This window comes from Chionomys nivalis, chromosome 1, assembly GCF_950005125.1.
Source record: "Chionomys nivalis chromosome 1, mChiNiv1.1, whole genome shotgun sequence".
NCBI lineage: Eukaryota > Metazoa > Chordata > Mammalia > Rodentia > Cricetidae > Chionomys > Chionomys nivalis.
This window is the reverse complement of record NC_080086.1, coordinates 136,472,880-136,486,574: the sequence shown is the minus strand read 5'-3', so window position 1 is coordinate 136,486,574 and position 13,695 is coordinate 136,472,880. Positions and strand designations below refer to the sequence as shown.

General features: G+C 49.3%; 1 protein-coding gene across 1 annotated transcript in view; it reads left to right on the top strand.

Annotated features, from left to right (window-relative positions):
- The window catches only part of Dpysl5 (dihydropyrimidinase like 5), an 84,629-nt gene that overhangs the window by 19,024 nt on the left and 51,910 nt on the right, over positions 1 to 13,695 (top strand). The window contains exon 2 of the mRNA XM_057787636.1: positions 11,874 to 12,138. Coding sequence (XP_057643619.1) covers positions 11,878 to 12,138 — 261 coding nt within the window. The 5' untranslated portion in view covers positions 11,874 to 11,877. The remainder of the gene's footprint in view (positions 1 to 11,873; positions 12,139 to 13,695) is intronic.

Below are 13,695 nucleotides of genomic sequence, written 5' to 3'. Positions count from 1 at the left end.
CACGTGTAGGAAATGTCTGACTGCATCTCTTCCTACTAGAACCTCTGACTCACCGATTGTTAATGCTGTCTCCTTATACAGTATTATCATACGGTAGGCAGTGACCTTGTTTTGTTTTTTGTCCCGTGTCTGCCCGTCCGTCCGTCCGTCCGTCCATCATCCATTCATCCGGGTGTGAGAGGGTGGCATCTGGCACGAGGGAAGGGCAGAGTGGCATCTGTGGCAGTGGTAATGAGGCTGCTTGCTCACATCTCACACATCAGGAAGCAGGGAGCTCAGCCCTTAAGCAGGTGACTGTCACCTTCAAGGCTCACCTCACAGTGACCTAGTCCTCCAGCTAAGTTCCCCCTCCTAAAGGTTCCACCGTTTCCCAAAAACAGTTTCACCAGCCAGGGACCAAGTATTCAAACACATGGGGCAGAGGAGGGGTCCTGATCAAACTGTGATGCCCTGTCTCCGTAATCTGGATTGCGATTTAGCTGGCTTCATGTCAGAGCAGTAGAGAGAGCCCCACAGCAATCGGAGCAATGTCCTAGCTCAGGTAAGCAATAAGGGTCAGGCGTAAGCACAGTGGGACACATGAGAAGCATCTGTTTAGTAGACAGAAATGAGTTTAAAGTACTTGAGTGGCATGCTGGCTTTGAGGTGTCTCCTGGGTGCCCTGCTGGCTTTGAGGTGTCTGCTAACCATTCCACATGAGAGAGGGTCAGTGTGTTAGCCCATGAGCACCATCCGGACCTTGATTAGAACATAATTATTTAGAATTACTCCAGCTCTCACCCCTCTGCACAGAGTGCATGACCTTGCCTGGTCCTTACTACCACATCACCTGAGGCCAGCTGCAAGGCGGGCTCCCTGAAGTACCCTGTGCTAAGAGGCGTGCTCGGGGCCTGTTTTTTGTTCTCAGCCACCTCCTCACCAGTATGGGTCAGTTGCCATCTCCTGACTGAACTAAGGGATTTCAAGAAAGAAAGTAACCATCCGCTTTTTAAAAACTGTATTTATTTATTTAATTTTCTAGACAAATTAACTTATTTATTTAATTTTCTGACTATGTATAGCTTGGATGTCTCCTCCATTCTTTCCCTAAAAATATTGGGTTCCTTCCTAGCTCTGTTCCTTCCTTTTCTATTCTGAGGGCCACCCAATTAACTCACCCTGGCACCTGGCACCCTCAGGCCCAACTGTCAGAGACATGGTTTTCCTGCCTCCAGGCAGCTGGAGCCAGCTGAAGCTCCTGAGAACTGCCTCCTGTCATGTTTTTATCCATGGCCAGACACTGGTTGTCATTCTAGCTACCGCTGACCCGCTGTTAGCTGTGCGTCTCTCAGAGCCGCTTCTGCTTCTGCTGGCTCTGCTCTCGTAGACTTCATCCCCTGTCTCAAAGTAGCTTCCTTGTCCTGGTTACAGTTTTAAGGTCCCGAGACTACAAACGTACTGGCCACCCCAGCTTCTTCAAAAGAAATGAGAGGATGCCTGCCGTGGTCCTCTCCCTAGTCCTTGGCCCACCCCTGGCCCACAGACCTCTCACTGAGAAGCCTTCTTGACCATTTCTGTTGGCTCTTCTTTTGACCAACCCTAGATGCATGCAAGGCACCATCACGCTGGCTTTTCTATCCTCCAACCAGTGTTTGGTGAGCCCCTTCATTTCTCTCAGAAGGATGAAGTGAATTCATCCATGCCCAACTGTCAAGAGCCTGCTTCCTAGGAATTCACCAGCCTTCGTCAGCCACAGCAAGAGTCACGGCGGTTACCTCAGAGGGCTCTTGTCAGACTTACTGAGGCTGGCATGCAAAGACGCTCAAGAGTTACGCTGTACTGATCACAATGATGTCACTTGACAGCCACAGTGGAATGTTCAGTGGGCTGAACTCAAATCCGAGGCTTCTGGCGCTACCTCATGCTGACCTCCACTCCTCTTCCTCCTTGCACACCCTCCAAAGCCTTCATGTCTTCACTCACCCCCACCCCCCGTTTATGTCCCGCTAAGACAGGGCCCCATCCTTAGTTTGTTTCACTTTTAATTTTAAATGTTTAATGGATTATATTTACGAATTCATTTAGCAATTTAGAACTAATTTGAAGCCAGTGTCTGTGCCTTCCACACTATGGGTAACATGCTCTTGAGCCCCACCACTACAGTTCCCTTCTTACCAGACAGAGCCTCGGGGGCTGTTGTGCCCTTCCTTGATTTTTCATCCCACCTCACCACGATAAGCCTAGTCTCTCGAATTCACTTTTGCCTAGCGCAATCATTATGTTAATGAAATCGCATCTGCTCATGTGTTCGTGCCTGCCCGGTCCCCTCTAACACTGTTGACAAGTATTGCGTGTGGCAGTGGTTAGTTCATACTAAAGTTCAGTCTAAATGAGAAAAAAATGCAGTTTTTATTCATGTTCCAATCTAAATCTAGATTTTTATTAGGTAGTCAAGAAGCTTGTGGTATTTTGTACTTAGGTAAACTTGGGGTTTGGGGCTTTTTGTTTGTTTTGCTTTTTTTATTTACTTTTTTGTGAGCATTGATGTTTTGCCTGCATGTATGTCTGTGTGAGGGTGCCAGACCCCCTGGAACTGGAGTTGTGAGCTGCCACATGGGTGCTGGGAATTGAACCTGGGTCCTCTGGAAAAGCAGTCAGTGCTCTTAACCACTGAGCCATTTCTTCGTCCCTGGGGTTTTTATCGAATTATTGCTGTTGTTGTTTCCTGCTTGTGACTATCACACTCAGAGCTTAAATCTCAACCTGAGAGGAATCCTTTGCCTGTCCCCTTCTGGCTTCTAACATTTGGCCCTCCACGCCATGGCTGGATTCTGGAGGTCTTGGAACTGCAGCTGCTTCCTTCAAAGGGTGCTGGTGAAATTCTTTCTAGGGTCTGGAGACAGCTGGCTGGGGCCCTGGAGAGTTCAGCAGAGCTAAAGAATCTGCCCAGGTCAAGGAGGGGACTGACTGCTAGTCCCTGGTGTTGTGCTCTGTGGCTAAAGCCTCAGTCAGGGGTCTAGAGTCCTTTCCTCTGTCAGCCCTCTCTGGAGCCTGGGGACCAGGATTGTGAACGTGGGATTTCATTATGCTTTATAGCTCTTCAGGGTACTTGACCTCTAGACATTTAGAAAGAGCCAGTGTCTGCCTTCGTGTTCAGGGCAGTATCCAGGGATGTATAAGATGCCCATGGAAATTGACACCCAGTGAGGTTGACCTGTCCCAATCTATCCCAACCCACCCCCGATATGCATGCCTGCATGTACACACACACACACACACACACACACACACACTCTAACTTCTGACAGCTGCCGCTTTCTCTCCCGTGCCTTCCAGCTAATCTTGCTGAACAAGTGTTCTGTGGTCCACTTCTTCCCACCCTCTCACAGCTAATCCTTGGGAATGTGGCTGCTGTCCTCTGGGCACTGCGGCCAGCTCATTAGGACCGGCCACGCTGATCCAGGCCAATCCAGATGAACCGCCGGGATTAAAACCTCTTACTTGATCTTAGCCTGGATTTCCCTTCCTGAAGTAACTTGTTCCTTTACCTCCTCCCTGGCCTGGGTGGAGGGGCAGCTGCTCTCGGGTGGGGTTTGTAGCAGCGCCTGGGCACCCTAGCAGTATGGTCCTCTTCCTTCAGAGCCTCTTAGGGGCCGGGTCCAATTCCCATCACCTCGGGCTCCTCCTACTTTCTCTGTGCTACAGTACCCAGGAGGGGAAGTACTGCAGATATAGATGCTTTGTGGTCCCCAGTTTCCAACAGCCTGTGCCAGTCCTCCCCGTAAGTGGCACACACCATCTATCAGCCTGATTCTGCCCAGCCTCCAGGTTAAAGAAAGAGGTCCGGAGGACATTAAACAGGTTCTTTAGTAGCCAGTCTGGACTATAAATATGTTTGTGAGTACAAAAGACCCAGGATGATGTCACATGTTGGATGTAAAATTTGTTACAACTTCTTTCTAGTTGCTGTGTCCAGATAGCCCTTGTCTGTCTATGTGGTCTTTCTTCTTGTCCAGATCCCTGGCATCCATGTCCCCAGCTGGTCTTTGGAGGTCCCAGACAAGATAAAGAGGTGCTGCCTTTTGATTGGTCCTCCTAGTTCCTCTCCCCATGGTGAGGTTCTACTTGCGGAATCCCTTAAAGCATTTTACATGAGCCTCACAACTGACCCATATCAGGCCTGTTACTCAAGCCAGCTCTCCTGGGCAGACACACTGTCCTGGGGCTCCTGGAAAAGTCCGGTTGAGACAATTGACAGGGTAATCAAATTTGTTTCAGACAAACTGTGTCCCTACTGCCTGTGGAACATTCCAGAAGGGTCTAGTGGGTATCTGGAGAATAAGAAAATGAGCTCTCATAACATGGAACGGGTTTGTAGATTCCTGCTTATTTGAAAAAGGAAGGAAGGAAAGAAAAAAGGACCAGGGTTGGTGAAGAACGGAGTTCTAGGGCAGTGGAGTCTGTGGAACATCAGGGAAAAGACATAGGAGTAGAGACATCTGTGGCCTTCCTCCTCCTTCCTCCTCTTTCTCCTCTTTCTCCTTCTCCCCCTCCTCCTTCTCTTCCTCCCTCTCCATCCCTCTTCCTCCTCTTTCTCCCTCCTCCCTCCTCTTCCTCCTCCTCTTTCTCCCTCCCCATCCCTCCTCCTCTTCCTCCTCCTTCTCCTCTTCCTCCCTCTCCCCCTCCTCCTTCTTTTCCTCCTTCCCCATCCCTCTTCCTCCCTCCTCCCTCTTCTTCCTCTTCCTCTTCTTCCCTCTCCCCTCCCTCCTCCTCTTCCTCCTTCCTCTGTCCCTCCTCCTCCTTTTCCTCCTCTTTCTCCGCCTCTTCTTCCTTCTCCTCCTCCTCTTCCTCCCTCCCCCTCCTCCTCTTTCTGAGGTCACCTAGTTGTCATTGACATTGAGGAGCACTTACCTCTGAAAGGACTTGGCTGATGATGGTGCTGAACTTACAGCTCCTCCTGTCATTACCTGTATGCCTTACTTGTCTGTCATACTTTAATTATTTTACATGGTTATAGCTTAATGCTGGAGATTTAAACCAGGACCTCCCACATGTTAAATACATGTTCTACCACTGAGCTATACCCCCAACCCCATAAATACCATTTAAAATTACTCCATTGTTGATTAAAATTATTAAAAATTATAAAAATTTTACTGTTTTATAGTTAAGTACTATTTTGTGCTTTCTAAATTTAGAAATCAATTTACTTAAAAATGGGGCTGGAGAGATGGTTCACTTGTTAGGAGCTCTGGCTGCTCTTCCAAAGGACCCAGGTTCAGATCCCAGCATCCACAGGGCCGATCACAACCATCTGTAACTCCAGATCTGGTGCCTTGTTCTAGTGTTCATAGGCCCCAGTCGTGCCCATAATGCACATACGTGCAAGTGAGCAAAACACCCACACATGTAAAATAATTTAACATTTTTAATTTATTAACTTAAACCCAGCATTCCCCACTTGCCCCAAAGTTACTCTCTGGTCTTCACTATCTGTTGAAGCTTTGATTTGTTGTTATGGTTTCAATTCAAAAGAGAGATCATTTTCTGGATGGCTCCAGGGTGCTGTGTCAGCTCTCCCAGGACGCCCGCCCTCTTTGGTTTTTCAGTGTCAGGGTCTAGGCGAGCTCTACCACTGAGCCGCACCCCCCCATCCTCACACCCTTTGGGCGTGGCTCTCCCAGGATGGCTCTCCCGTGGAGAAAGCTGTTAAATGCCATCTCTGCTGCTTTCTTCTGTGCTGATTAGAGGGAAAATAGCTGCAGGTTTTCTGTTCGTGGTATTCTGGAACAGCTGCAAGTGCTGGCCTTTGATCGCGTGGCGAGTCTCAACAGCCTTTGAATCACACCAGCTTCCCTCACCCCTGGATCGCCCCCAGCTAACAGTAGGTTAGCTTAAATGTCACAGGACCTTCTTGCCTTTCTTTCTTTCTTTCTTTCTTTCTTTCTTTCTTTCTTTCTTTCTTTCTTTCTTTCATGTGTTAGGGACATGTTATATGGCAAGCCACATTCACTCTCTCCCCACCCCCATCTGCCCCCCCCTTCTCTTTCTCTTTCTCCTCCCTTCGCAGAACAGAAGCAGGCTTTATTAAGAATCATCACAGGAAAGTGGAGAAATCAAGTGAAAGAGACACACCCCAGAGTGGGCAGGGTTCCCAAGGGAGGAAAAAAGTCCCCACACATTTTTGTGTGGAATCTCTCAAAAGAGGAAATGTGAGCCAAGCAGTGCCTGTTAAAAATAGGAATCTATTCCAAAGCTGCAGAGAAGCCATGCCACCAAAATCCAAAAACCAAAAAAAGAAAAAAAGAATCCGTGTCTTAAAAACCAATGCCTTGTGCAGGAAGGAGCCCCATTGCACCCATGTGCCCCTGCAGCCTCCAGCGGAACTGCTGCGGGGGGGGGGGGGTCTGGGGACAGCTGTGCAGGACAGACTGCAGGCTCCCTTTGTCTGGCGCCTCCCCACAGGCACGGGGAGCTGGGAAAGGTGATGACAGAAGCAGACAGTTCCAGAATGCAGACTTGGGGTCGACATTTCCTTGGCAGAACACTGCGGCTTTCTAGGAGTTCGGGGTGTGTGCAGTTCATGGCTGTTGCCTTAACCCTGACCGTCTCTGTCAGCGCGAAGCGCCCAGGGCGGGTTCTGCACCAGGAACGCCCACCTGCGGTTTCCAAGAGGTGGGAGGGGCTTCTGTTCAGCAATTCTGTTGCTGGATAGCGGTAATTGTTGCCTTTTTGATCCTGAAGAGGCTGGCTCTGAAGGCCCTCTCTTCCTGCTCAGTGTTGCCTGCTGCCCAGAACGCCTGGATCCCAGCATGACCTGTCCCCTTAGCACTAACCCAGGTCTGACTGAGGAAATGCAGAAGCCAGGCTACAGAATCAGGAAATCTGGGGATGCAAGCTGTGTGCAGTTAGATAAAGCTTGGCACATCAAGAGATGCACCAGCTTGCCGTTGAAGGCCTCACTGCTTCTGAATACATTTTAGAATTTTTCAGATGCCTCAGATTGCAGGGCAACACTACCCTGTCCCTCCTGGAGAGTCCTTTGTTGAGAAAAACCTAGAGACTGGAGACAGAGTCACACCAAACCAATGACAGGTGTAGTTCCTGAATGCCATGCATTATTCTCCTAACGGCTTTAACTATCTGGCCTTTTTATCAGTTCTGCCTGAGACAGACATGTGTTCTGAATTCTTTTGCCTGCATAGACAAATAACCATATGATTAAAACTTTTGTTGCTGTCAAATGTATGGCCAGACACATCTAAATGAGGTGCCAATTATTTCAAGGCCCACTTGTCCCTTAGTGGTGATTTAACATTTAACTATGATGCTCATTTCTGTCCAGTGTGATGTTTAGTCTGTTCACACTGTCAGCACGAAAACGCATGGAACTGGTGATTTGACAGTTTTGAAGCCTGGAGTGCTGAGGTCAAGGTATCCACTGATTTGGTTTTTGATGAGAGCTCCGTTCCTGGCTTTTGGGGTGGGGAGTGCGTTTATGTTGTATCCTCATGGGGAAGAGAGTGAGAATGAGATTTCACACTCCTGTTTCTTCTAATAAACATACTAATCCCATCGGAAGGGTTTCACCTTTAACCTCATTACCTCCTAGGGCTCCACCTCTGAACGCCATCCCTAGCCCCAGGGTTCCAGGTTTCAAGCTTAGGAAGGAGACACAGCATGCACTGTATAGTGTGTAGTGAACCTGTCGGCCAGATACGGGCTCTGTGCCGTTGCGGTGTGACTGGGGAATAAACAGGGTGATCTGGTAAAACTCAATCCTAACATTCCATACGGTTTCTGTGTTTTGATCGGAACCTTCTGACTAGAATGTTGCCTGAATCAGCCGCCTCCACCAGAGCAGAGGGACAGATTAGCCAGGGGCATTGGTGGCACTAAAGAGCTATATTACAATTGCCTTCAAACCTTTCCCTTTGGGGGACTCTCCAAAGATGACCAGCGGAATACGCCGACTGCGTTCTGTCCCAAACCCTTCCACAGGCAGCCGGCTGTCAGAGCTGTGGAGAGATGCCAGGAACATGCTCCTTTTGTTTAGTTTAGCAGAGCTGAGCAGGGCAAGCTGTAGGAACAGGTGCTAATGAGGTTACGGGGGAGGTGAGAAGCCTAATGAATGTCAACAGCAGGGGAAGTAGACGCACTTGGCATCTTGGTGACACAGACTGGAAAATGTCGAAGCCTGTAGGAGAATACTGACGTCACAAGGCTCTCCTGCCATCACTGAACAGCGTGTCTCACCCATGCCAGCTCTGGTCTGGCAGACTGGGAAGGAACCCAGTTGAAACCAGTATCTGTCAGAGTTTATCTCTTTACCTTTCCACTGTGAGGTGGGTACCTGTGTGTCCCTCACACAGTAGGCTGGATTTCCTCAGAGCTGGCCCTGGGTCTTTTCCACAATTGTATCCAGAAAAATAAGGAAGCTACAAATGATTACAATGTTGCATTTAAAGACACAGCCTCCAGATGTTTGAGCAGGGAATGTATTAAGCAACCTTTCCTTGGTATTATCTGAACAAGGCAGGGCAGATTGGGGGTTTTCCAGGATAACCATCCACTGTGCCTCCTGCAGCTAGAACCCAAGTCAGGACTGGGCTCTGGGCACTGGGTCCAATCCTGCCTCAAGGCTAGGCTGTGGTTAATACCTAAGTGGCTCCACTGGGCAGCTGCAGATCTGGGGGCTTAAGACAGTGCGTTTGTATTTGTATACCAAGGATGCTGCAACGATGTCACAGAGTGGGCGGAGTAAACAATGAAAGCTCAATTAACTTGCTTCCAGTTCCAAGACTGGAAGTTTCATTTGGGGAGGGCCTGTCCACCTTCTCACTGGCTTCTCATCTTTATTTTTTAACATTCTTAGAAGAAAAAGAAAAAAAAAGACCATCTGGTCTCTTCTCTTACAAGGGCACAAATCCCATCGGGTCAGGGTTCTTCATCCTATTTATAACCTCATCTAACTTTAAAGATTCATCTCCAGATAGGGCCATCTGCCCCGGGATAAGGCTTCGGCATATACACTAGAGGGTGGGGAGACACGGGGAGGGGGAGATGAAATCCTGCGTAAATGCGTGTTGTTGACCCCAGGACAGCCAGGCTCACGGAAGTGGCAAGGCCTTCCCCTGGTCTGGGTGCAGATGTTGACGGTGGGCAGTAAGTGTCAGTCACAGCTCGCTCCTCCTGTGGCTAAGTGATGAGTGAAGGAATTTCCCCTCAGTGGGTCTAAGTGCGGTCCAGCCTGACTACTGGCCCAGCCCTGTAGGAATGGTGTCTCCCAGACCAGGGCAAGTGTAGGATTGCCTGCTCTTCTCCAGGGGAACCGTCAGGGCTGCATTTGCTTTCAGGGATTTCCAGCTGGGAAGTAGGGGGGAAACACTTGTTTAGATGATGGCAGCCCAGAGAGAAGGTGAGGGAACTCTGGAGCCCTGTGAACAGCCATGGCTCCTGTGAGAAAGGATGGCACATCTGAATCCCACCAGCTGGCCTGGATCAGCTTACTCACGCCTGGCTCTCTTTTGCGGGGAGAGGGGCAGGGGGAGGCTTTCAGACATCAGTTGGACACATTGGTGCAAGCCTCTAGTCTCTGGAGGCAGCAGTAAATGGATCTCTGAAAGTTCAAGGCCAGCCTGGTCTACAAGGAAGTTCCCATTCAGTCAGAGTTACATAGAGAGACCCTTTCTCAAAACAACAAAACATATGAATGTTCAGATTATAAAAGCAACACAGTTTACTCTATGACATTTGGAATTACTGGACCTATGACGAGTATCATAGTCACCTGGGCTTCCAGCGCTGAGTTCCCACTACTAACTTCCCTTGCCCATCCTGAATCTGAAGTACATCCCTGCCCCTCCCCCCCAGTGTGTGACCTTTAACATGTCCCCATTGCTCGTCTTTTCCAAACTCGTGTTTCCTCCTGTTCAGCTCAGGCCAACACTTCGTGCTGTGCTCGCTCTTCACAGGGTCGCACAGAAAGCGCTGGGCTCGTGATGTTATTTACTGACAGTCCCTGCTGCTGTTTCCATGGGAGACAGCTGAAATGGCGCTCCTGACTTCTGATTCCAGTGGCAAAGCTCAGAGCGGAATCCCCCGTAAGGTTTCCTGCCCCACACACATGCACTGTGAACACCGAGGCAAACCAGCATTGTTCTCTGAAACAGGAATATGCTTGGAAAGGCAAGGGTTATGTGCCTGCACCTCCTCCCCTCTGCCCTGCTTCGATCATTATCTTGTCATAAAAACTGGGCCTTCTTCATCACAACTGGGCTTGATGTTGTAATGAGAAAGAAGGGAAGAAGGCAAAAGAAAGAATTTGGCCTGAGTAGTTTTCCCCATCACCTAAGAACCAACTCCGTTTCAGATTGTTATAAAGTTAAGACTCCACTTAACTGTGGGGCAAAAGAGCCCATGCAATGTTTGGCCTCAGACAACAACAGGCTTCTCCCCATCTTCCCAGCCTCTCTAGTTCAAGTCCCTTCCACAGCCTGTTTGCCAGTGCCTCTCGCACTGGGGAGCAAGGTCCCTTCTCCCCCAGGGTCAGAATGATACCTTGCAGGGAGCAGATGTTCAAGGAGCACAGCGTCACTCCCAGTCACCTGTGGTGTGTGTCCTGGCACTCCCCTGGGCGACAGCTCCTGATTGCCACTGTGGTCCCCCAACATTTCATTAGCACCTGGTGGCTGGTCTTGGAGGGTGCTGGAAGTTCTCTTGGGGTTGTTTCCACGCGTGCTGGCCTAGACAGTTGGCAGAAACACGAGATCTCTGCTCTAACCAACTGTACGCAGGAGAGTAAGCCGGACACTCCAGGTGGCTGATGAGTCTTCTTGCAAGAGATGTTTCTTCCCTAGGTCCCAAGACCTGAGCTTGCTCAGTCGCAGGCAAAATGAAGTGAGAAAATGGGAAAGTGGGGGAAAAGGGTAGCTTCTTTGACCCCGTTCACAGTACTTTGCTGTGTACCATGATCTGGTGTCCGAGATTACCAGATGTTCCAGAAACTTCTGGTACCGGCCTGCCGATCATGCTTTAAGCCACATTGCTTACCCCGAGTGCTGTTAGTAGCTGAGGTCTTTCATCACTTAGTCACTGGTTCCGTATATTGTCAGGGTGAGCTTCACTTGTCTGCTTGACGTACCTGGAAAGGGGGGCCCTCAACTGAGGGGTTGCCTCCGTCGGACTGGCATATGAGCATGTCTCTGGGACGTTTTCTGGATTGCCAGTTGTGTAGGAGGGTCCAGTCCATCTTGTGTGGTCCTGCCCCCGGGTAAGTGGGTCTGGACTGTATAAGGAAGGAGGCTGAGCTGGCCAGCCATGCCCTCTGCTTCAGCTCTTGCCTCTGGGTTCTTGCCTGGAGCTTTGGCCTTGGCTTCCCTTCATGGTGGACTGTAACCTGGAAGCTGAAATAAACCATTTCCTCCCCAAGTTGCTTTTTGGCCATAGTGTATATCAGTTCCATGAGTTCCATGAGGGCCTACAACCCTCTTCTGACCTCCTTGGGCACCAGACACATGGTGCACATACATCTATGTAGAGAAAATATTCATACGCATAAAAAAGATTATTTTTTAGAAAGAAAAGACAGTGAGCAACGCCTGAGGTGTAACACCCACAGTTGACCTCTGACCTCCACATGTGTTTACACCCATGCCTGTGTCCTTGTACACACCTAAAAGTGATGTTTCTGTGGGCCCCAGTCCCCTCAGCTTTTATATTAACACCGTTGTGTCATTAGTCCCAATATAAACCTCTAGGAGAACAGGGAAAGGCTTGTGATCGGAACTTCCTACAGGACTAGTTCTTTTTTCAGACTGAAGGAGGGCGCTTCGGTGACGATGAACTGTCACCAAACGCAGTGGCCCTGACCAGATTGTGCTTACCTTCCCTAGGAACATGCTCGCAAACTCAGCCAGCGTGCGGATTCTCATCAAGGGAGGGAAGGTGGTGAATGATGACTGCACCCACGAGGCGGATGTCTACATCGAGAACGGCATCATCCAGCAGGTGGGCCGCGAGCTCATGATCCCCGGAGGGGCCAAGGTGATCGACGCCACCGGGAAGCTGGTGATCCCTGGAGGCATTGACACCAGCACCCACTTCCACCAGACCTTCATGAATGCCACGTGTGTGGATGACTTCTACCATGGGACCAAGGTAATGAATGCTCTTTGGTGTGCAAAGTGACTTGCTCTTTGTTGCTTTATTCTGTTTCTGGGACTGCTCCAGAGGAGACCCACGTGAACCAATACTTCCCAGTGCTGCTACAAGGGCTGGAGAGATCACTCAGAGGTTAAGAGCACAGGCTACTCTTACAGAGGTTCTGAGTTCAATTCCCAGCAACTGCATTGTGGCTCACAGCCATCTGTAATGAGATCTGGTGCCCTCTTCTGGCCTGCAGGCAGAACACATACACATAATAAATCTTCAAAAGAAAAAGTTTCCTAGGGGTCGATGTGGCAATTGGGTTAGGGGTTTCAGCTAAATATCCTGGATCATTTAAAAGGAAGTATTTAGTTCTGGTTTGATAACTGAATCACACAGGAGCTGACTTGACTTTTATATGTTTCGTCCTGTAACACAGACCTAGGAGAAAGACGAGAATCAGCTAGTGTTTGTTGCTGTGCATGTTGGTTTGGTAGATCTATCTGTGCATGGTAAGCTAGACTAAGTTGCCAGTGTCTGTGGCAGACTGTAGAGTCACCTCTAATTGTTACAAATGGCAGAAAGCTATCTTCTGGAATCCTCTTCTAGTCTGTTTTTGAGACAGGGTCTTAATATGTAACCCTGGCTAGCCTGGAATTCAGTGTTTACCAGGTTGGTCTTGAACTCACCTGCCTCTGCCTCCTGAGTGCTGGAATTAAAGGGCGCCACCATGGCCCTGCTTCTTTTTGTTTTTTGAGACAGGATCTAGCTCTGTAGCTTAAGATAGCCTCTAAATCCAGATAATCCTCCTGCCTCAGCATCTCAACTTTATTATTCTTTGAATCAGCTTGGACAGTAGTAGTGGGTTCTCTTTTCTTTATAAGTATCTCAGACACAGTTCATCACCTGGAGAGCTAGAGATGAGCTACTGTCTGTTCCCAACACAAACCATAGAAATCCAGACTTGTGAGACAGGTTAAGTCCAAAGAAAACTGGGTTGTGCAAAAAAATAAAAATATATAAAAATTAAACCCACAAGAGGATGGAGCTCTGGTTATTGCTGCTCCTCCTCATCTTCTTAATGAACTGTCTGTCACGTTCCAGCCTCTCCCTGGACACCAGATCATGGTCTGGTGGAGGACAGGGCCTGGCCACACTCCTCTGCATGTGCCTGCAGACATTTGCCCAGGAATAAGTGAACATTGCTTATTGATATGGGTCTCTAGCAGGTGTCAGATACACAAAATCCAAAGTTGGAACACAAGCCCCCTGCCATGGCAGCCATCCCGTGGAGGTCTGACCTGTGGAGGACTCACCTCTAATGAGAGCTGCCTGAGCAAAAGGGATTCGACAGTTTCTGATCCTGCACCTACAGTTCTGTGTCCCACGCGGGCCTGCAGCCTCCCTGAATCCCCCAAGCTCAGGACTCTCCCTGTGAGATTCGTTTTCTGAGGGCTCAGGTGTTCTCACTGTTAAGCAGCAACTGACAGGTCCCCCAAACCCACCCTGAGGATTCTGGGTGGGGCTTTAGGGACAGGAAGGACTGGGCTCTAACAGACATCCCTATAG